The sequence below is a fragment of the Condylostylus longicornis genome, unplaced genomic scaffold, assembly GCF_029603195.1.
Source record: "Condylostylus longicornis isolate FDR11 unplaced genomic scaffold, ASM2960319v2 ptg000110l, whole genome shotgun sequence".
Classification (NCBI taxonomy): domain Eukaryota; kingdom Metazoa; phylum Arthropoda; class Insecta; order Diptera; family Dolichopodidae; genus Condylostylus; species Condylostylus longicornis.
The window spans coordinates 1,625,505-1,649,991 of NW_026578078.1; the positions used below are offsets into that span (position 1 = coordinate 1,625,505).

Genomic DNA, 24,487 nt, shown 5'->3' on the forward strand with positions numbered 1-24,487 from the left:
AAAAAAATGCGATATTGCCTGCAAGAAATATCGGCGAATATTCAAGTAAAATAGAAGAATCGAATTTTTCTTTCAAACGATATGGAAGTGATTGACGATTTAACGTATTTTGAATTCAGGCATTCAACTTCTTAATATCTTCTGGGAGAATCGCTTACGGGGACCATTTGATACCAACAATCTTATCTTCAACAAAAAAGTGATATAGTGGAGCATAATGATATCTTCCAAGGCCAATCGAATTCGTCTCGCGGAAATTTTCACATCTAAGACATACCCGTGGATCATTTTCGCAACGAAATAACGATGAATTTATTGTCAAACTAAAAGTACTTTCCAAATTTTTAAAGTTGCATGAATAAAAACTGAATAGGAGAAAATTAGCATTGTTCGTTTCGGTAAAATAATTTCAAATATCCCGTTTTCGTAAATTTGAAATCTTTAGTTTGTTTATTGCAAATGTTTAGCAAATTTAATATGTTTTGAAATTTCCTGATAATTTGATCTTCACATAACAAAAATATGATTTTGAACTTTTTTCAGTAGTGGTTTTGGTGCTTTCAAATTTTATTCAAATTTAGTACTTAATTATTTTTTTTTAAATTAAAACCGAATTTTCTAAAATAAAAAACTTGGAAAAATTTGTGTCTGTTGGAACTTTAAATATAAATTGTCAATTGCAGCTTTAGTTAATTGTAGGGAAAAGGAAAAAAAATATTAATGCATTTCTGTAATGGAAGAAATATGTTTTGATTTTTTTATTTTTAAAAAATTCGCCTGCTTTTTATCAGATTATCTACTTTTATTTTATATTCTCTTCAAAAATTTTTTTAAATACACATATATACAAAAAAAATCACTTTTTAATAACCAATGTTGAAATAAATATAAAAATTTTTTAAGATTCAAAAATGAAAATTTTGGTAAAGAAGAAAGAAAAAGGTGGATTGATTTATTGATAGCAATGTATCATTGTCGATAAATTAAAATTCAAAGTTTTAAAACAAATTTCCTATAAGGTAACATTTACACATCAATCAAACGAGAAAACGATGGAGAAAAATACATTCTTGCTATTTTTTTTTTATTTCTGAAAAAAAGTTAATAAGAATTATACACGACTCTATTTTTCTCATTCGATTTTCCTTGATTTGATTGAACGTTTTCACATCAAATTTCCATCCAATCAAATAAAATCATCAAACTTTGCTAGATGTGTAAACGCTACCTAAAATCCTAAAAAATTTTTTAAAATTTTTAAAAAAAGGCATTAATAAATTTTCACTATTTTTGGTAATCTGTTTGAAGTTGAGTAAATTCAGCTATTATTCGCATTATCAAAATGGTGCAATACACTAAAAAGAATATAAAAAGAAATGAATTTTTACTAAACATTAAAATTTTGATGATTAATTTCGAATTATATAGTTGATACATTTTATGTAATTTTATTTGTTTCGGTTTTTTTTTTTACTTAATGATGTCAACCTGTTCTTTTTTTATTGTTTACAAAAAGATATTTTAATTTGTTATTTTATAAATAGAAGTTTTATGTATTAATACAAATTTTCGTTATACCAATTGTACACGTTTTATTTATTGTAGGAAAAATCAATAGAAAAGTAGAACATTACAAAATGCGAAATGGGAAATTAAAACTTTGTGGTAGAATTTTCGAGAAACAAATCTGACAACACTGGATTGTACTAGTTCATAAAGTCATATTATAAAGGAGAATTTGTAGTTTACTATAAAAATTCAAAAAAGCAAAAGCGTTTAGCAACATCACAAGAAGCCAAGCCAATTTTCGGATAACAGCGAATTTCGCTCGGTTTTTCATTTCTAGTTATTTCTATTTCTGTATTAAGAGAAGAAAGTTGTGTTAGAAAGGAGTTAAAATTAAAGAAATTTTTTTTTTTTATTTAATAAAAATTATAATTATATCAAATAATTAAAATTTAATTGAAATAAACAAGCTTTTAAGTTTTGGTGAGTTTTGGTTTTTTTATTCAAAAAAAATGAAATACAAATACAGTACCAATGAGGTTTCTGTATTATTTTAAAAATTTGAAAATTCGGAGATTTATTTTCACGAAAATCGAAAATGGCGTCACATCGAAAAAATTTCCCAAAATTTTTGGCTGAAAAGTAATTTCTATCAAAATATAAACAGAAATTGTTGCAGGATGTCAGATATAAATGTGTAAATAGTATTATAAAATAAAGAAAATTACAATATTTAATTAACGTGAAAATTTATAAATCGATAAGCGATGTCTGCCATTATCGATTTAAGTTGAGAAAAAGGACGCCATTTAAGTTAGAAGTGATGTACATACAATATACATATTTACATATATAAAATATTGTGTATAATATCAAAATTATAAAAAAAAATTTTACAATTTCTTCCAATACAGGGCTATTCTGCTACAAAACAAATTGAGAATTAAAAATAAAAGAGTTTTTTCATAAGTTCATCGTCATTTGTAAAAATGGCGGACGATGAACAATTTTCATTATGTTGGAATAATTTTAATAGTAATTTATCTGCGGGTTTTCATGAATCATTATGTAGAGGAGATTTAGTAGATGTAACATTAGCGGCAGAGGGTCAATTTATCAAGGCGCATCGTCTTGTTTTATCTGTATGTTCACCATATTTCCGTAAAATGTTTACGCAAATGCCAACGAATCAACATGCATTTGGTAAGCCATATTAATTTTCTTTATTAAAATATATTAATTTTTTTTTTATTTTCCATTAGTATTTCTTAAGGATGTTAGTCATAGCGCTTTAAAAGACTTAATTCAATTTATGTATTGTGGAGAAGTTAATGTTAAACAGGATGCACTACCCGCCTTTATTAGCACAGCAGAAGCTCTTCAAATTAAAGGTTTAACAGACGTAAGTATATTTTGATTTAAATACAGTGGTTAGATGTATAATATACAAAAGGAATTTAGGTTAAAATTAAAATGATGTACATACATATTCTAGTACTTCTTTGCCCGGGAAGTTTTTCTATATACATTATAGGCAAAATTCATTACAAAAGTACAAAATATAAAATTTAGTATACCTACTACTACATATTTTTCCGCTTTGAAATTATAGTGCTATCTCTTTTTGATTTTATTTGTGTTATTATACACTAGGGTGGTCTAATTTAAGGGACGCATCAATTTTTTTTTTTAATGTGTGTAGGCATGTAAATCAACATGTACGTAGATAAATTTATCTAAAAAAAAATTTTATTTTTGAACAATCTTGTTATGGAATTATTAAAAATTGATCTTTTATATAAATTGATTTTGCATATTTTAAATTTTACATGCACATACATATTTATTCAACGCATATCTAAGCTTTATTTAATACGTACTTATGTATACATATGTACATACATAAATTTTTAATTTCCCTTCAGTCTACCAATTTCTAATTTTTTTATAGTTTCTTATAAATGTAATCATTTCAAAAATCAAATTAGCTAATTTCATGCCGGTAAATCGAAATTATTTCAAAGGTACTACATAAATACATACATGGGTCTGCATATTCAAATTACAAAATTCCGAATCAAAAAAAGTATAAGAAGTTCTAAAGTTAATAGATATAAAAACCAAAACCTTTTTTTCATTTATAGGGAGATCCTGCACCCTCACAATCTCCGGCCAAACCATCAACCCCTGCTCCACAACAAATACCTGCACAAGCGCAACAAACCGTGACGACATCATTACCAAGGCCCAAAGCGAGGACGAGAACACAGGCTCAAACTCAACAATATAAAATAGAAACTGATGATAGTGATGTAGAAAAGGCTACTCAAATAGTTATACAAACCTCCACCGCACCGTTGACAACATCTACACCACAAACCATACAGGTTCAAGTTCAAACAACACAACAGCAACAGCAAACACAAACCCAACAACAAACCCAACAGCACCAAACACAAACAGTTCAAATACAGCCCCAAACAGTAGTTTCGGCTCAAAAACGTGTTGCCCAAAAAAGTATTACACCTCACACCGTAAAAAGAACTAAACTTGTACAACAACCAGATCCTTTAGAAGCAAGTGAACCAACACAAATTACAGTTCAAACTGTAACGGAGAGTAAAACAAATAATGAAACTGAATTTATAGACTTACCAATAGAATTACCAACAAAATCAGAGCCAGAATATGCTGAAGATGCGGGGGGTGATGTAGAGACAGTTGAACAAGAAGCTACATACGTTGAAGATGATTCTTATGGTGATATGAAATATGATGAAAGTTATTTTACTGAAAATGATGAAACTGGTGCTAATGTTGGTGGTAGTGGAACAGGTACGGCTGTGCAAGCTACAACATCAACAATAAAACAACAGCAACCATCGTTTTCGGAATCTTATGTTAGTGATGCAGGTGATCAATCTGCAACTGAAGCACAAGGTTAGTTGGCAATATTCAATAGGAATTTAGTATTAGTCCGGGGGTAATATACATATTGTTATTTAATTCATTGTAATAACTATTGAGGATATTACATTTACATACACATGCTGTATATGTATACTCCAAAAAAGAACTATTTATATTGTATGCCTGTTAATTTAAAATGAAGCAAAGCATTTTTCACATCTTTAAACTCAATATTCATTACAAAATTAAATTTACCCTCAAGAAAAATTTCTAAGGTAAAATGGAAAAAGAACAAAAAAAAAATTTTAAAATTAGTAAAAGCAAATAGCATTGAGATTTTATCCTTAAACAAAACAATAGAAATTTATTTAACAATTTTCCAAGCAAAACTTAGAAATTTTTATATTACAGTTTTACATTTTATATACAAATACATAATTTTATTATAACTTTAAAGTATGAAGTCGGGAATCGGGTATATAATCGCGTGGAAAAGTTTATTATGGTTGAGAATAAATGAATTTTAGTTAAATGGAATTTATTCTCCAACAAATCAATTATTCTGAGTATAGTGAGTTTTCGATTAAAATTTAGTAGCAAAACTTTATTAATTGTATCCGATTGATTTGATATTTAATTTAGCAATCAATGATGGTAAGTATGTATTAAAAATTAAATGTAAAATCAATTAATTTTTTGTAACGAAATGTAATTTTGTAAATTCTTATTTTGAAATTCTATTTGGAATTCGATTTTTAACCAAAGGCGGTATTTTTATTTAAAAAAGTTACAGAAGTTTTGCATCTAAATTGATTCGATAAAATATAGTGAAAGTGATTTGAAAATTAAAAAAAAAAAACTTTAAAAAACACTTTATACTCTTTTAAAAACGAAAAGTACAAATAATTTTGGATGAAAGCTGGTACGCATATTTATAAAGGTGGGTACAACATTTTATGTACAATTTTTAAAATGAAATTTTTATATTTAAAACAAACAATTAAAATTTTTTGAACGATTTATTGCAACTAATGTCAACTTATAGTTTTAATTCCAAATTACATTTGTTGACAAAATTTTTTTTGTTCTACTAAGATTGACAAGTAGCTTTTAATTTTGATTTTCGGTACACATTATGAAATAAACGCATTCATAATTCGCAGAAACAAAATAATTTTTTTTAATCGAAAAGAACTTAAGTGATGAAGTTATGGTAGTTGGGTTCTGTAACAACATAGTGTAATTTTTTAATATATGTTGATAAATTAAAAAAAAAAACGTGTTCAAGTGCGTTAAGTTTTAAATTTCATAAAGAAGATATAAAACTTAAATAATGCTTAAGATATACATACAATTAAAAAATAGTCAATTAAGCAGTGAAATTGAAATATTATGGCGAGCAATTCAATTTATCTGGAGTGAAAAGAACATAAATTCTTTTCAATTTTTTTTTTTGTTTATAGTTTATATGAAGGTAGGTATACATTTTTACGCTAATCAAATTACACTAATTCCTCGTATAACAACGCTTTTTACAATTTAAGTACATCAAAGAATATTTTGTGACATTTCGTTTGTTCGACCTAGTATATATCAAACTCAGAAAGTAAATCAAAAATAAGTTTCAAGTTTGTATGGAGGGGTTCGGAAATTGATTGACTGATTGTACGTATATGTATATATATATATATATATATATATATATATATGTATGTATATACATATTTTTATAGATGTGTAAATATACATATATATATAATGTACATAAATTTTGCTTATTATGATGGGTGAAGCGAATGCCTTAACGAGCCGAATGGTCGACTATGTGAAACGAATTACCTTTTAAAGCTATGATACATTAATTTATTTAAATGCTGCTCGAATTGCTTTTGGTTAGTTTAGATTTTTTCATTATATCACTATAAATGCTATAATATTCAATAAAAAAAATTATAGTGTTTCCCACTCGTATTCGTACAGTAACGTTATTTTAATATAACTTCAAAAACAAAATGTGAAAGATATTTTTTAAAAATTTTAATAGTTTTTTCAAACTTTATTTAATTCTAATCTATTATCTTTTCGAATGGGTTTTATTCCCAATGACACATTTTAATCGATTCAACAAGCTTTGTAATTTCGGGCGTTATTTAATTGCATTCTTCAAGTAATTTAGCTTAAAGAGTGCTTGCACTGGATATTTGTTTTCAAAGTCGTTTGGGAGTTTTCGTTTATGCCCGCTGCATTGAAAGTTCTGCATTAGAACTAAAATTTCTAAGTTGCAGCGTTAAACAGTATGCAAAAACTAACTAATTTTTTTTTTTTTTTTTTTTTTTTTTTTTTTTTTTTTTTTTTTTTTTTTGCAGTCTAAAAGTTCTGGAACTTCTAAATACACTAAGTCCTCGAGATATGACATTTCGAGTTACGACATGATATAAATTTGGATCATTTTTATTCGGCTTACGACATTGTTCCTAATACGGCATTGAAAATTTAAAAAAAAAATTGTTTTTTTGACAGATTTTACTGTTTTTTGAATAAAAATCTATACCGAATCTAGTTAAGACAAAACTAAAGCACATACTTCAATAATGAATTCTTTTTTTTGTTAAAAATTCTAGTTAGTAGTTAAGATTATGAATTGAAGTGATAAAATATCAACTTAATCAGATTTTATTTTATTTATTTTTGTTACAAAATTGAATTTTTTTGGTTTTGTTATTATATTTTGTTGTTTTTTCAAACTTTGTTACCTTTTTAAAAAAAAAAAAGATCAATTATTTTATAAAACAGTTTGTCTAGTTCACTTTTTGTTTCCATACATTTTTTTTCCTCAAACGACAATTCGAGTTACGACATAAATTTCTGGAATCAAAAATGTCGTATCTCGAGGACTTAGTGTAATCTATCGTATAATAACATGAATGGCATTGTTTATGAAATTATGTTCCAATGCTTTTCGCCTTCCACTGCAAAATAAAGAAATAAGATTAAAAGACTTAAACAAAACTTTAACACGCTTCAATATTTAAATCTGCCATTTTAAAATTTGTGAATTTTAAATTAAGAAAATAAAATTTTTGAGGCAGCAATAAAATTTATACTAAAGGTCTGCGCTACATTAATTTATTGCGGATTGAATTTCCGAACGCACTTTATTGCAGCCAGTAATTTCCGAGCGATCAATATTTTTAGTGTGCAGCGTGAATTTGAACGTACTACAAGTTAGAACTATTATAAAATAAACGAAAACCCGATTTTTCTAATTCTTGCTATAAATTTTCTAATGGATTGATATCGGGAGATGGAAGATGTTTGTAAAATTTTTGGACTATTGTAAAGTGACCATAGTTGAATCTTATAAATAATGTGGTTGGGGTAATTTTCCTGGTAAAATTCAAAGCTTTTTTTGATTTTCAAGCGATCAGCACTTTTTAAATTTGCCTTTAAAATGTCAATGTATTTATTTTAATTAATAGTACCACTATTAATCAAAATTCTAGCCGAATTTCAAATTCCAGCTCCTTTCCCATGTTTTACAGTTGGTTGTAAATTTCAATCGCTTCGCCGATCATAATAACGGTCTCGGAATTGCGTTTGCGGAAGGATTTGCAATGAATTAGAGAATAAAATTGTTAAATAAACTTGAAGAAAAAAAAAAACCAAAATTACGTGACTAATAATGAAAATTTACTTTAATAAAAAATAATACGTGACTTTAATAGAAAATAAATCTTACAACGTAAACTATAGCAAAGTATTATGGTAAATTCTTAAACGTCAAATTTTACAAAATCTGAGTTGTCTGAGTTTACGGATACTCTACTACGTTTTTACTCTCAGTCAAAGTTTAAATTCTTAAACGTTTAAAAAAAGTCAATTAAGCGTCAAAATTGTAGATTTTTTTTTTTACATGCAGACAGTCTGACGTAGTAATTCAGTAAATAAATTTAATGTGTTGAGTGACTATCATTACGTTAAAAATAATATAAAAAATATTTTTATTGTTAATTTTTAATATGTAAGTATAAAATTATTTTAAATCTAAAAAAAAATTTTTTTTTGTTTTGACGTTTACGGATGATCAAAATTCAAAGTCAATTACGGGTAAAAAGTTTACTAGATTTCTGTCCGTAAAAGTTTTAGTTTCAGACAGTTTGCAGACTAAAATCAAAATTTTGACGTTAAAGAATTTGCGGTTACGTTCCAAAAAGTTTAGTAAAAGCTCCTGACATGTACACTTCCTAAATGCGTTCTTTACGTTAAAAGTAAAGCGGGTATCGAAAAAATCGCTCTTATACATGTCACGAATGTTGCCAAGAATAATTATTTAAATAAATTAATACATATATAGATTTTCGCAAACACAATAATGTGATACTTACGCAATATAGGGTAAATTCTTAAACGTCAAATTTTACAAAATCTGAGTTGTCTGAGTTTACGGATACTCTACTACGTTTTTACTCTCAGTCAAAGTTTAAATTCTTAAACGTTTAAAAAAAGTCAATTAAGCGTCAAAATTGTAGATTTTTTTTTTTACATGCAGACAGTCTGACGTAGTAATTCAGTAAATAAATTTCATGTGTTGAGTGACTATCATTACGTTAAAAATAATATAAAAAATATTTTTATTGTTAATTTTTAATATGTAAGTATAAAATTATTTTAAATCTAAAAAAAAATTTTTTTTTGTTTTGACGTTTACGGATGATCAAAATTCAAAGTCAATTACGGGTAAAAAGTTTACTAGATTTCTGTCCGTAAAAGTTTTAGTTTCAGACAGTTTGCAGACTAAAATCAAAATTTTGACGTTAAAGAATTTGCGGATATTGACAGTTGTAATATTTTCTGTCAAATAGTGAAAAATTCTATTTCGAGAAAATAATCAAGAAAACTAACACAAAAAGAAATTTTGTTATTTTTAAGTACAACAATAATTAAAAAATGAATACGTTTCGCAATACAATTACAATATTAATACATACTTTGACGTTTGTTTGAAAATTTTAATTTAAAGTTTCAACAAAAATTAATTCATTTAGTTAATTTTCAACAAAAGTTACTACACGAACAAATACATAGCATTTTTATGCTGTATTTTGGAAAAAAAAAACTTAACTAGCACTTTATTGCTGCAAATAAATGCTTATTTATTTAATTGGTTATTTCTGGCAAAGTTTATATGACATGTTAAAGAAAGCCTGCTCGATTTTTTCGAAACCCAATTTACTTTTATTTTACGTCTCCACTACGTATAGAACGCATTTTAGAAAAGTGTACATACAATGTCAAGAGTTTGTACTAAACATTTTGGGACGTGATACTTTGTAAAGTTTACATCGTAAGCGCATTATTGATACTGAGCCTTATTCTAGTTGTCGAAGTAGAGCGACAATTGTCGTTACGACTTGAATTTGATATTCAGCCATATTCCAGTTGTCGTTCTGATGCGAGACATGTAGTGAAACGAAGTTTTTTGTCGAAAAGTATTTACAAGTGACAAGAAAGAAGGATACACTAAAAATGCAAGTTAAAACAAAACAATTTAACAAAATCATAAAAAAATTAATTTTATACATAAACCAAGTCATAAAATATATAATTTAATTTTTGTTTTTAGTGTGAAAGTATTTATAAATTTGAAGAATTGGAAATTTCATGACAAAGAACGCCTTTTACGTGTACTCATTTTCCCCTCAAATATATTCAGTAAATATACAAAGGCCTTCTTTGGAAGTCTGTAATAGTTTATAAATCTGTGTATAAAATAAAATGTTTGCAACTAATTTACTAGAAAAAATTTGGCAAATGCATTGGATTAGAGCTTACGCTAATCTTAAATCTTTCGATCCTTAATTGTTGTTGTTTTTTTTAATTTCATCACTACCGGAATGAAATGAATTCGTAAACCATAATGCAAATGACATTTTTTATTATTTAAAAATATAAATATATACATACACTGAAAATTTTTTTTAGTTTGAACTTTACTCGACGAAATTTCTTTTTAAAATGTATCAATTTCACTTAAAACGTTTCATTTTCGATTATTTCTCGCACTCACGTCACTCGACAACCAGAATACCACATTTCAAATGATCTGACAACCACAAATGTCACGTAAGTGACGCGACAACTAGAATAAGGCTCGCTGTGTTTAAGAAAAGGCGTACTATGTTTTTTTACGATGTAACATTTGTTAAAAATTAATATTTGCACAGAACTTAAATTGAATTTTTCAAACAAACGTCATGTGAATTAATATGTATTGTGAAAATTGTATTCCAAAAGCAAAAGTTTCAGCTTTATTTTTACAATCATTCTTAGGGCCTTTCCCAGTAATGTCAAATGCATGCAACTGACGTTAGTCATGAATCCCAAGGCAACATGACGCTAGCGTCATAAATTCCAACATATGTTGCTAACGCAATTGATTGTCATTTTAGTTTTTTTTTCGCATGTTTTTAAAGGCTAATGCTTAAGTGATTTGTTTGAAAATTGCTCAAATTACAGGTGATTGTCATTTGCTAAATCAAGCGATTGACGTGATTGACATGATCGTCAAATCTTTGACATACTGGGAAGGGCCTTATTGTGAATCCCGCTCGTAAAATTTTCCGAATTTCAAACTAAATTATACACGTAGACTTTGAGTAACTATAAATCTCGCTCGGAGAAATTATGAATCTGCAATGCTAACATTATTTTTCGAAGTGCCAAAATTGATATTTTATTACAGCTGTCAAGTGTCAACATTTAAATTTTTCAAATTTCATAGTAGATATTTAAAAAAATAATTAAAATTTCAAAAAACAATAGACAATCAAAAAAGAAGTTTAAATAAATGGAATTCTTTCCTTTGCTGTAGTTTTAAAAGAAGAAAACCGATAAATGAATCTGCGATTGAAAAGAAAACATCTTAGAGATGCTTAAAATCCTTTTGATTTCGATAACAAAAAATATTTGAAACAACTAAACAAAAACTTAAAAACAGTCCACTCTTCAATACTGGTTTTCTATATTTGAAAATTTCATTAGTAGAATTTTGACATTTATTTTCATAACGAGTGATTCATTATTACTCTTACGAATTTCGAAATGCAACTCTACTTTTTCGGAATTCACAATATGAAATCCGTAATTCCTCCGAATTTCAGTACTACAAATGGGATTTACAATAACGGTGTATGTAAAGGTATTGAAAGCTCTGGAACGATAGTACAATCGTATTAAAATCGTACTTAAACTTTTTATGAAATATTATAGAAGTCGCGGATAGTTAACACTTCTATTTAAAATAAAAAATTTATAACGTGACTTCATTTTTAAGGAACAAAAAAATCACAAATTAAAGATGAAACTCGTCAAAAATTTTATGAACATATGTGTAAACTTATAATTTTGTAGTTTCATAATTAAATAAAATTAAAAATTTGTCGAAATTGTGCATACTAAATACAAAAATACGTGCGTACGTAATGAATTACATGTAACGAAATTGTAGTAAAGTTCAATACGATTGTAATAAAGCATAAGCAGGGTATCTTCCGAATTAAATCTACGACACGTCAAACACATTGTATCATCTAAAATATCAAAAAAAATTTGACGATTTGCTATGTTCAGAATTTATTTGATGTCTCCAACGTTGTTAACACTGAAATATTTGTCAAATTGTGGCCCTTATTATGAAAATATACGACATGCGATTTAAATGCGGTCTTTTCATAAACACAGCATATCGCGATATATAGGAAAAAAGCGTGCTCGATTTTTCCGATACCCAATTTACTTTTATTTTACGTATTCACTACGTATAGAACGCTTTTGGGAAAAGTGTACAATATCAAGAGCTTTTACTAAACTTTTTGGAATGTGATACTTTGTAAAGTTTACGTCGTAAGCGCATTATTGACGTCACGGAGTATTTCACATCGGCTCACTGCACAATATTTTAAAAAATACTTTCAGTTTGGTGGGTTAATAAATTACATGTAAGTGCATACTCTCGGGGATTTTAAATTTGTACCATTACGTAATGTAATTTGAAAATTAAGTTAAAAAAAAACAGTTTTTTCGTAAAATTTTTTTTTAATTTAACTATTTTATATACGACTTTTGCTGCTTTCGCACACGCAAATTTGTGATATTTGATTTACATAGTGTCAAAATTTAAAATGCGAGAATCGTTTAGCGAAAAAAACACTACATAGTTGGCCACCAAGTCAAACGTAAGTTATTTTAACGTATTCAATGTACCAAGCCATTGCTCGATAATTTTCAATCCAAGTAGAGAATACAACAAGTCCGAATATATCTAGGATTTTCTTTCAGAACATGGTATCTAAATTTTTTTACAAAAAAAGTTATGAATGCAGTATTTCGTTTATGCACGCTGCGTTGAAAGTTAGAACTAAAATTTCTAACTCGCAGCGGTAAACAGTATACGAAAACTGTAGCTAAGTTTTTTTCTTGTTTACACAGTTTACAAATTCTGAAACATTTAAAAATAAATAAAATATACATAAATAATAAATTATTGTTTGTTTTTTATTTAAAATAATCATAGGTAAGTAAAAATTTTGAAAGAGTATGATTAATATTTATTGTATTCTGTTATTCATTTCATTTGCTGTGTTGCAATCAAAAACAAAACAAAGAGAAATATCAAACAAAAAATTAATAAAATCAAAATAAAAGCAAATCAGTTTTATTGGGTTTGTTCGGAATCATCAAATGAAAGTTCAATTAATAAAAAAAATAAAACTTCAATTTAAATTTTAATACAATGTATCCCTTTTTTAAGCACATTGTATTATTTTGCATTTGAAAACTTGATGCTTTATTTTATTTCATTTCATTGCTTTTGATTAGAAAATTTTTTGTTTCAAATTATTTTACTTTAAAAATTTCTGAAAAAAGTATATAGAAGTATACTTAGAACTAAAAAAAGTATATAGAAAAACATTGAAAAAATTTTGGATACACAATTTGAGAAATATATCAGTGTTAACAACATTGTAGACACAACATCAAATAAATTCTGAACATAACACATCGTCAAATTTTTTTGTTGATATTTCAACAAGACGATACAATGTATTTGATGCGTCGTAAATAGAATTCCGATGATACCCATTAATTTCTTTAAATTTCTTTCTCTACGCTTTTAAGTATTTTTAGGAAGTTAATGCTTAATGCGTTTTGCATTTGTAGCTGCAAAATATCTTATTAGTTTCAGAAAAAAATTTATATTGCATATTTGACAGTAGATCATGCAAATGAAATCTTTCAGTGATTGCAGATCTTTTTTCAACATGAATTAAACCAAATTTCTGATCAACAAATCTATCTCGGAAAATGTTTCCTACAAATGCGAGCAGTTTTCTATTTTACCGGAATACATGTACGAATAAGGTAATAATTTTTAAAGCCTGAATTTTTTTTTAATTTTAAATTTTGGTAAACAAAAAAAGGTATACTTACAAATATCAATATTTAAAGAAAAATAAAACAAAGTGACATAACCCTTATATTTTTTTTATAAATGTTTTCAACATACATACTAGAGTACACTAAAAATTTATTCAAAATTCATGGAGTTGACTTGGACTCTATTGTTGTTTAATATTTTAATAAACAGTATTAAAATCAATTTTGCTCTCTGTAGATTTTACAAAAACTCAAAAAGTAAAGTTGATGTAAATTCTTAATTTTATTATACGTCCTTAGATTTCATAAGTATATTGGATAAATCAAATCGGTAAGAGTAGGGCATTTTAAACAGTTAATTTCATTTGTAAATGAAAGTCGTATGCAATTAAAGTACTCATTTTTATCAAAAAAATTCAAAATTGATTATTTACTTACAGTAGGGATTAGAATTGGAATTGATGACACTCGTTTTAAGAAAATACTTAATCTATACCCGTTGGTTTTAACGTTTTTTGTTAAAATAATGAAACGTTCACCAGAGCACTCCTTTGTATTAAAATTCATATGATTACAACAATTTTCTTAGGACTAATTAAAAGGATTCAAAAACAAAATTTCAGATCTCGCAGAGCAAACAAGCTATTTTGAAATGGTAAATTCTTAAACGTCAAATTTTACAAAATCTGAGTTGTCTGAGTTTACGAATACTCTACTGCGTTTTTACTTTCAGTCAAAGTTTAAATTCTTAAACGTTTAAAAAAAGTCAATTAAGCGTCAAAATTGTAGATTTTTTTTTTTACATCCAGACAGTCTGACGTAGTAATTCAGTAAATAAATTTGATGTGTTGAGTGACTATCATTACGTTAAAAATAATATAAAAAACATTTTTTTTGTTAATTTTTAATATGTAAGTATAAAATTATTTTAAATCTAAAAAAATTTTTTTTTTGTTTTGACGTTTACGGATGATCAAAATTCAAAGTCAATTACGGGTAAAAACTTTACTACATTTCTGTCCGTAAAAGTTTTATACGTCAGACAGTTTGCAGACTGAAAACAAAATTTTGACGTTAATGAATTTGAGGCAAAAAGTGTTATTGTTTTCGTTGGTAAAATCAGAGATCTAAGATTACAAAATTTTCCCTTATAAAAACTTTGAAGTTGATTAGATTCGCACTCGAAAGAACTGCTGATATGCATATACGACAAAATCAAAGTTTACGATGGATTGAAAGTGTTTACACATCACAGACTGAATTTATGTGATGGCTCGGACTTTACGTCAAAATTTCATAATTTTACTGCGAAAATTATAGCCAATCACTTGATCTCTATTTAATAATTTAGCATAAAATTAATTGTCGCCATTTGACTTTTCTGTAAAAAAATCTAAATTTGATAAGAATTGTTAAATTTCTGTCAATTGCCGTCAGATTAAGTCTAATGTTAAACAGGGTTTACATCTACGACTTTCATCAAGCTCATATTAAATCGTAGATTTGCTCGAATATGTAGAATGAAACTAAGATTAAAAACGAAAATGCCCATTAATAATGTTAACATCTTCCAGCTGATTATATCAATACCTTTACTTGACTAAAAGAAATTAAATCTGCCTTTTAGAACCACTAGAATTACATTCTCCAAACAAGAATGGGAAAATTCACCTTAATTTTTTTTTTATTAAAATACTACAGCTGGTCCAATCAAAAATTGACTATGTGGAAAATATCTGAGTTTACCAAAAATTTCCATAGACAAGTAATTGGTAAGATAGTTTTTCAAATGTCTAAATTTCTAGCTATGGGATCAATGCCGCCTGTTACCTGTTTCCAAGTGCGTAACATTATAGGCTTTTTCAAAAACGCAGTATATAGCGTTATAAAACTGCGGTATATTTGTCTTCATAAACAAATGTTGCTAATCAAGTTTGTTCATAAATAAATGTTGCTAATCAAGTTTCTTCATAAACGTTGTTAATCTATCACAAAAATATTTGAATTATCATGGCTAGTGCAGTTAAATAAGCTGTATTTCTTTTTTACTAGTTTTTGAATTCGTTTGGTGATTGTTGTACTCAAAAATTACAAAATTTCTTTTTATTTCAGTTTTCTTCTTTTATTTTTCCTGAAATAAAATTTTTCACTATTTGGCCCAAAATAAATAATTTTTTTTTGTAAATGATATTTTCATGAACACAATACTGCAAATTTATAATAGTAAAAGTTTTTAAGCAACTGTTAAAAATATATTGCGTATGTGTCACATTGCTGTTGAATTGGGTTAACGACTGAAATCGGCCGTCGCTTTGTTTATGTTTTCACAATAACTGTGATAACAAATCCATACTAATTCAGCACAGCATATTGATTGAAAAAGGAAGCGTTTACATATCAATATTCTTCATGTACTTTATGTTATTTGATAAAACTTTGATTATAGTTGATTGAAGAAGCACAATAGATCGTTTTACACCAAACTCTTTAAGAACTTTTGACAAGACAGTATAAAAAAGTATCCGATGTCAGGAAGGGTTTTTGACAACGTAAAAATCCATAACCAATGTTTGACGTGGAAACGTTGCTGAAAGATTAATTTTTAAAAAATGTACTAGAATAAATTATGGCGTTGGTTTTATATTTTTGATCGATTTTAATAGTTTAATCTATATAGTTGTCATCTTTGAAATTATATTTTAAGTAAAGTCAAGATAAATTTTACTATTTTAGTTCGATTTCAAAAAAATTCAAATAAAGTGTTCCTATTATTAAGCATAAAATATGTATATATTTAATTACACACTGAATAAAAAAAATTAGTCTGAAGCTTAAAAATGAAGTGATGTATGAAATTGTTATAAGGTTGTTGGATATTCGTAAACTTTGTAGATATCAAAGGGAGAAAAATATTTTATAATATGCGCCATTCATTTTGAATAAATAAATACAACGCGTACATATAGTTAGTAAGATTTCGCGTGATAGGGAGTTTTTATTTATAACTCTTTTTGAACAAATTGGTTAACATATTGGCTAACATATCCTCAAGTTTTATTAAATTTTTTTTATTTAGAACTGTTTTTTTACCTTGTTAATCGAATTATGAACATATTCAACTATTGTTGGTTCCAATGGATTTTGTCATACAGTGACAATTTTCAAATTGAGCACATTTATTTATAGAATACTGTAGTAAGTTATTCATTTACAGAAAAATCATAACAGTCCAATATATTGCAATATGTGCTTTTATATTTTTTCTCTTCCCGAAACTGATGTTTTTCAGGAAGTGTCGAAAGCTAAATTGGAACTCCTACTACATAGAGTGATAAATTTACGGAAATGGTGGAAAAGTTTCATTATTGCAATAACAACGTCGCTTTCACTTTGAGGATGCTAAATCGGCCAGGTTGGTATAGCTAACAAGTTTTCTTTGTTAAAGCTATAAGTAAATTTGAAATTTAATTTTAGCTTCAGATACAAATGTTTAAACATAAATTTGCATGTTATTTATCATCAAACAATTAAATTTTATTGTTCCTGTTCATTAATTGAGCACAATATGGATAGGAACATGAGAATCAAGGTGAAACTCCAGTTTTGATTGACACTTTTATTTAATCATGATTAACATAAGAATTATCCATTAAAAACACTACAAACGTAATGAAATTTACACTGGTTTTGACAAAAATTTCAATATTTCTCAAATAAGAACAAGTAGGTGTTCACTAAGCAGCGAAAATCTTGTGCAATTTCTTCTCATGGTGCGAAAAATACTTATATGTAATATGTAAGAAAAATGTTAATAAAAAATTTTGAAGTAAATAAAAAGGCATTTTGATGAAAAAAAAAATTAAATTTATAGGATCTGTGAGTTTTTAATAAAGTTATTGATTTTATTCATAATAAAGTATCATTTACATATTTTTAAGAAGAAATCGTGCTTATATTAATTTATATTCTACAATATATTAACAAAGAAATTTTTTTTTGTTAAAAATATCTTTTCTAGAAATTGGTACAATCAGGTTTATTCGAAGTCAGAAGAAAAATGCACAATTGGTTTATAGGAATTACATTTATAATAAAAAATTGACTCAAGCGAATGGCCACACGACATGGCGATGTGCCGATGTTTTGAAGTTAAAATGCAAAGCTGTTTGTATAACAAAAGATAATAAATTATTAAGAGCTAAACGTAATCATAATCACTCTTGTCACACATCAAGAATAGGAAATCGTCCTTTGTATGATATTGAAGAAGAACTAGGGGAATATATTGAAATAAAAGCTGATGATCCAAAGTTTGCTCAGATGTATCAAGTATCACATATAGAATTAACAAAAGATCAATTTAAAATTTATGTTCCAGCTGCTGATGCTTTAGTTGCTGATAGAAAATTGGAAAAACTTATGGAGGAAATGAATCAATCATAAATTACTATAAATGTTCATAAAAATGTATATACACACATACCTGTATAACTTTTTTTAAGTTAGATTAATAAATAAAAAATAGATTTGGGGACATTCATAAATAAAAAATAATTTATATTTATGTATATAAATAATGTCACTATAAAACCTTCACTGTATTACTACTTTTCAAATTCTTTTTCCACTCTGGATTTTCGTTTACTACATTTACTAATTCTGATAATTTTTTAAAATATAAAAATGAAAAGTTATTAAAAATAATCAGTATAAATTTACATAAGAATAATTTTTACATAAGAAAAATATCAATAAATTTTTTAGAATAAACAAGAAAACTAGTTGGAATAACTATTTGTATTCAATTTCCCAAAGAAATAATTTTAATTTAAAAAATACAACATAGATCTTTTTAATTTAATATGTATACATTAATTATTTAATCATATGAAAATTGAATTTTTGTACATATTTACTAGAAAAAAAAAAATTATTTTGAAAAGCAAATAAAAAATTTTAAATTTTAGAAAAATTTAGAATAAAATAATTGTTTATTTCGATAAATTTTAATTTTTTTTAGAAATTTACTAAGCCAAAAACAAAAATTTTAAATGTATCAATTAATTGATATTAACAATATCTTTGTTGTGTGTAATCTGTAGCATAATATCATTAAAATAAAATTGAACATTAAAGAAAATGTCAAAATCAATTTAAAACAATAAATAAAATAAAAAAATATGATTCTAAATAGGACAAAACGAATAAATGGTGTTGTTCTTTCAATAAAAACAGCATACAAAAAAAATTAATTTGATGTGTTCTAATGTTAACAAAACGTAAATTTTTGATTTTAAATGAAAAAAAAATTAAGTTATAAATAAATGTTTTTAAAAATGCTTCTTTTCCTTAATTTTTTCTACAAAAATTACTAAAATCTCTCTAACTATTATTATTTATTTATTTTAGGGGCATATCAAACGATTGAAGACGCACATTTTATAGAAAGTCCATGGTCAACACCATGCTTAGTAATAAAGGGATTCTTATACAACAGACATAGTAAGAAAAACGATAAAACTTATTGGAGATGTCATAATTATTCAAAAAAAATTGTTGAATACCGTTGCCGTGCTAGGTGCGTTATAGAAAATGGACGTGTAACTGCGATGACTGGTGGTGAGCATAATCATCCACCCCACACAGAAAAAATTGAAAAAATGGCTGCTAGAAGTCGAACAAATATTAGTCACGTTTCACAAAATCCTACGCAATCCCGAAATCAACCACACCATAGTCATTCTTTGCCACTCAAATTTCAGACTATAGAACATGAAGTAGAAGATGTGAAACATGAAATCGTGATTACTGAATTTATATAAATTGATGAATTATATGTTAAATTAATTCTCAAATAAGTTAAATTAAGATTTTTGCTCTTTACTGTAATATTTTCGTGTAATAGGTAAAGATATTAGAAAATTAGCTGTTCGAAAAAAATGTAAAATAAGTATGCTTCTTAAGTGAACATCATAGGTAGGTTAAAGGTTTTTTTTTTAAAGAACTCAAATATTTGTTTTAGATATTTTGTACATATATAGTTCAGTTAATGTAGATCACTATGTTGTAAATAAATTTGGATTAAGAAAAGAAAATTGGTCATATTTTTATGATTTGCTATAGCTTTACGAAAAATTAATGCATATGAAAAAACACATACTTTTTGCGGTAATCATTTTATTTTTTTAAGTAAATATTGTTTATATATATTTTTTTTATTTTTCTTTTAGGTTTTAAAATTCTTTACCAGAATTCATCAATTTACTTTATAAAAAGTCACATTGGGCGTAAACTTTTAGTTTATAAAAATTATATATTTTCATCTAACAAAAGAGTTTACGCGACGAATACAACATATTGGAGATGTACACAATCCAATAGAAAAAACGGTTGTGCAGCACGTTGTACTACTCGTCATGGAGAATTAATAAGATATTTAGGTCATCACAATCATCCGCCAAAAAGAAGTAAACTTCAAAATTCAGAAGTTTCTTTCGTTGACTACGATATTGAAGATCCATAATTCTATAGATATGTTTACAATTATCCCATCGGAATTTCAAATGAGCAAAATTCTATTTTGTAAAATGCATATGAATACTTAAATAAATACTTGCATACATATGTAGTTATGCGTAATAATGCTTCGGTTATACATTTAGAATCACATAACTCACTAAAATTTTTGTCTTTAAAAATAGATTTTTAAATTGCATATTTTCATAATATACATATTCTATATATTAAAATTGTAATTTATTTTCTTTTAGGTCCTTTGGAAAATTTATCTTTTATTCAAAGCAAAAAAGGTTGCACTCAATTAGTTTATAAAGGTAAGCAAAGTAAATTTTATCAGTTTATGGCATATTTGTATGTGCATACTCATATTTATTTCAATCTTTAAAGGATATCCGTTTACTAGACATCGAGTACGAGGGAATATGATATATTGGAGATGTGTTCAATTTCATCCTTTAAAGTATTTATAATAAAACTGCAAAATAATAATTATAACTAAAATAAATTAATTGCAGATGTACTGCCAGAATGAGAACAGAGGGAGAAGCCATTGTTGTCACACGCGAACATCATAATCACGAAATTATTACGCATCGTAGAAAAAAAGGAACCCTAAAACCAATATATGAAGCAAGGCGTTCTCAAGCGAAGTCTAATCGTGGAAATAGTTTCTAAAAACATGAAACTTGAAAAGATAACTTTAATATTTAGAGCATCTGTTTTTGTTTTATTTAGAGCATATTGATTTGAATAACTTAAAATCCGTGTTTAATTAATATTTGACAAAATAAAGCTAATATAGATTTAAAGAAAATGCTGGAAGTTATTCAGTTTGATTATTATGTACTTTAATTGTTGAAACGTAAAGATTGCTCTTGCAAACTGCATAAAAAATGTTTGAAATTTAATTTTTGAACAAAGTCTGCAAAGAAATATTAAGTATATTTGTATTTCTTTTTGTTAAACATATTATTAAAAAAATTTAAAAAAATTATATATTAAGTGTATATATTTTAGTAATTAAATGCTTTATTATCAAATATTTCAAAAAAATTTGAATTTAGAAAAACGTATTTGCAAAAAGATATTTATCTTGGTACTAAAATCATTCATTAACACATTTATTTTAGGTCTGCGTAATTTAAAACCGTTTTACGAAAAAATCGAAAATCCGGAATATTCGTATAACTGTAAGGGAAACTTATTATATCATAATAATATATTTGTATGTAGTTCACGCTTTGGTGCTAGTTCAATTGTAAAGTGGAAATGTAAAAACTACAATCGTACAAAATGTGAATCAGTGATTAGAACTATCGGCAAATATGATTTTTACATAAAAGGACAACATAATCACAAAAATTTACTAAAACATTCATTAAAAACATTAGAGCCAGTTGTTTACCAGGACATGATATCAAATGGGCAAACGTGAAATCGTTTACAAAGGACATCTTTTCGCATATTATAAGTTTTTTTCGTTGTTTATTCGATTCAAAACGAGAAGAGTTTTTTTTGCATCTACACATGTATTTTGCATTACATAAGGCTAAATTTTATAAAATTTTTATTATTATGTATAAAAGTGTTTTTTTTTTTTTAAATATTTTTATTAATAAACTTTGAGTCGTTAAAAAAAATAATTTTGTGTTCCATTGCAAAGATAGTTTAGTGATTAAAATAATTTGGCTATGTAATTATTAAAAGTAACACTTTTATATTCAAAAAATTTAAAATTTTTAATTTTATTTTAATTTTAGATCATAAAAAGAAAATTTTCTGTAAGGAAGTATTAGAACCAATATTACTAAAAAAACTAAGTTGTAAAACATCTATCCCGACATTCAACCAAAGTTTACTTTTATCTCAAAGAACACGTCCATTGTTTCCAAATATCAAACCAATTCAACTAGGTGCAGCAATAAAAGAGACTTTCATCGTTTCAGTAGGAAAAAATGGACATGCATTAGCAAAAATACCAACTAAAATTGGTTGTTGTGTTGAATGTCTAAAAAAAAGTGCTGGTACCAGGAAAAATAGAGTTAAAACATTTTGCGCTCAATGTCCGAATGGAGAGTGGATGTGCGAAAATTGTTTTATTGATTTACATAATAAATGCGAATGTTAAAACCTACATTTGTATAGTAAAGCAAAATTTGTAAATGACGATTGTTTTCTTTTTATTTAAATAAAATAAAAATAACCAAATATGGTAAAACAAAAATTTATTGAGAATGAATTTAATTTTATATAGATAGTAGTTATTATTTATTTTAATTTTATAAAAATAAATTGATAATAATGAATTCCCATTCATATAGTGAAAAACGAATTCGCATTACAATCATTACCTACGAGAGCATCATCTACTATAGCCAAATACGAATTTAAACCTCGCTGTTTAGCCAATATCAAAAAGATATCTGATGATATTAAACCAGAAGATGTTGTGATGGAAGATGGAAAGGGACATAAATTAGTTAGAATCGAAAAAGCTCGACTTCTAGGTTATTGTGTAACTTGTTTGAAAAGGAAAAACGTTGGTAATAAATGCAAGAACGAAAAGGTAATAACGTATTGCGCTTCATGTCCGGGTGGAAACTGGATTTGTGTGCAATGTTTTAAAGAGACTCATAGTAAATAGATAAAAGTATTTTATTATTAAGTGATATATTGTATTGAGATCAAAAATAAATTTATTTTTTACCTTTAATGGAATTTCTAACATATTTTAATTTTTTTCATTCATCTAAAGATTTTCCTCTGTTGCTAAAAACATAAAAAAATTATATGATTTTATAGCTATTTGGGCAGCTACTTATACGAAAAAAAGGGTCGAGTGATTTAAATTTATTTTGTAAATAATTGGACAAATGTATACTAATAGCTATTACCACCACATATATTTACCATACAGATAACTAAATACGAAAAAAAGAAATTTTCAAGGTACTATAAAATTGCAAACAAAACATTTTCTACATCATAAAAAGAAGCCTTCGCATGCTTTTAGTTACCCTTCTATTGAAATTCTACACTACACTTTTCTACATATTTTGCAAATCTATATTGTTTTATTAACTGTAAAAATCTAATAAATGTATCAGCAGGTAATAAGAATAATATAAATAACTGTATCTGTGTAATAAAAAATTAATACAAATTCTATGTTTCAAAATGCAAAGTTTTTTTCTCACAGGAAGAAAAATATATCTAAGAAATTGTAACGCAATATTTTTGAAATAAATCTATTTTACTCAGGCATTATCATTATATCTTTTTCTATAATTTTTTTTCTTATAATCTATTGGATGATTATGTTCATTATTCAAAATTTCTAAAAATCCATTCGGTTTCACTCTAACTCTAGCACGACATCTAGTTAAACTTTTTTTAATACATATCCATTTGGTGCCACGCCTGTTTTCCATAGATTTACAGTATTCAAAATTTCGAAACATTAGAATAATAGCATGTCGTTGTCCGGTAGCAAAATAATAATCTGAAACAAAGTTAAAAAAAAATTTTAATAAAATTATCTTTTTAATAATACTCAAGTAAAGTGACTTATATGTGAGTGAAGCAATTTTTTGAATTAAGAACAGTGAAGTGGCATTCTAAATTTAAAATGAAAGGAATAAACTGTTCATTTTATATTAATAAACGAACGTTTATAATAACGGAATTCCATTTAATAATAATAATGTATTTTAATATACTGATGTAAGTGAAAGTACCATGTAATAGTAAACACTTCACTTAGCGTCATCCTTATTTGATTTTTTAGTCACTTTCAAATCAGAACTTATTTTGAAAAAAGTGAAATATGTGAGATATATAATGCGAAAATAACTACAAAGGTACATACATAGATACTTGAGATTAAATGCGAATATGTAATGACACTAATGACTAATACTTACTTTCTTCTTACCCGCTGAGTAAAAGCGTGAGATACAGATTTTGGATGATAGGTGTTGCACAATTGTATAAGAATTCAAGATTCGAGTATACACATGACCAATTAACCAAAATTGTGCAAATTCGCAAATATTTTATAACAAAAATTTATTTCAATATTTATTTATAAAATTAAAATACGCTCATGACAATTACA

At 26.2% G+C, this 24,487-nt stretch overlaps 1 protein-coding gene and 1 long non-coding RNA gene across 38 annotated transcripts in view; both read left to right on the forward strand.

The window, feature by feature from the left end:
* The first annotated feature begins 1,781 nt into the window (after window positions 1–1,781).
* The window catches only part of LOC129614541 (modifier of mdg4), a 91,771-nt gene continuing 69,065 nt past the window's right edge, over window positions 1,782–24,487 (forward strand). For 16 of the 37 annotated variants that reach the window (XM_055529224.1, XM_055529218.1, XM_055529228.1 and 13 more), the window contains exons 1-4: window positions 1,785–1,989; window positions 2,421–2,709; window positions 2,769–2,908; window positions 3,651–4,446. In XM_055529224.1, the coding sequence (XP_055385199.1) occupies window positions 2,496–2,709; window positions 2,769–2,908; window positions 3,651–4,446 (1,150 nt within the window). In that variant the 5' untranslated portion in view covers window positions 1,785–1,989; window positions 2,421–2,495. Of the gene's footprint in view, window positions 1,990–2,420; window positions 2,710–2,768; window positions 2,909–3,650; window positions 4,447–17,869; window positions 18,508–19,260; window positions 19,823–20,081; window positions 20,480–20,621; window positions 20,685–20,757; window positions 20,831–20,885; window positions 21,251–21,500; window positions 21,973–22,130; window positions 22,599–22,691; window positions 23,100–24,487 lie in introns of those variants that run through there. The other 21 variants (XM_055529232.1, XM_055529234.1, XM_055529233.1 and 18 more) reach the window with 11 other exon arrangements.
* LOC129614549 (uncharacterized) lies at window positions 16,561–17,721 on the forward strand. Its single transcript, XR_008697383.1, has 3 exons — window positions 16,561–17,046; window positions 17,141–17,263; window positions 17,326–17,721. It is a non-coding gene; the product is annotated as an uncharacterized LOC129614549 (long non-coding RNA).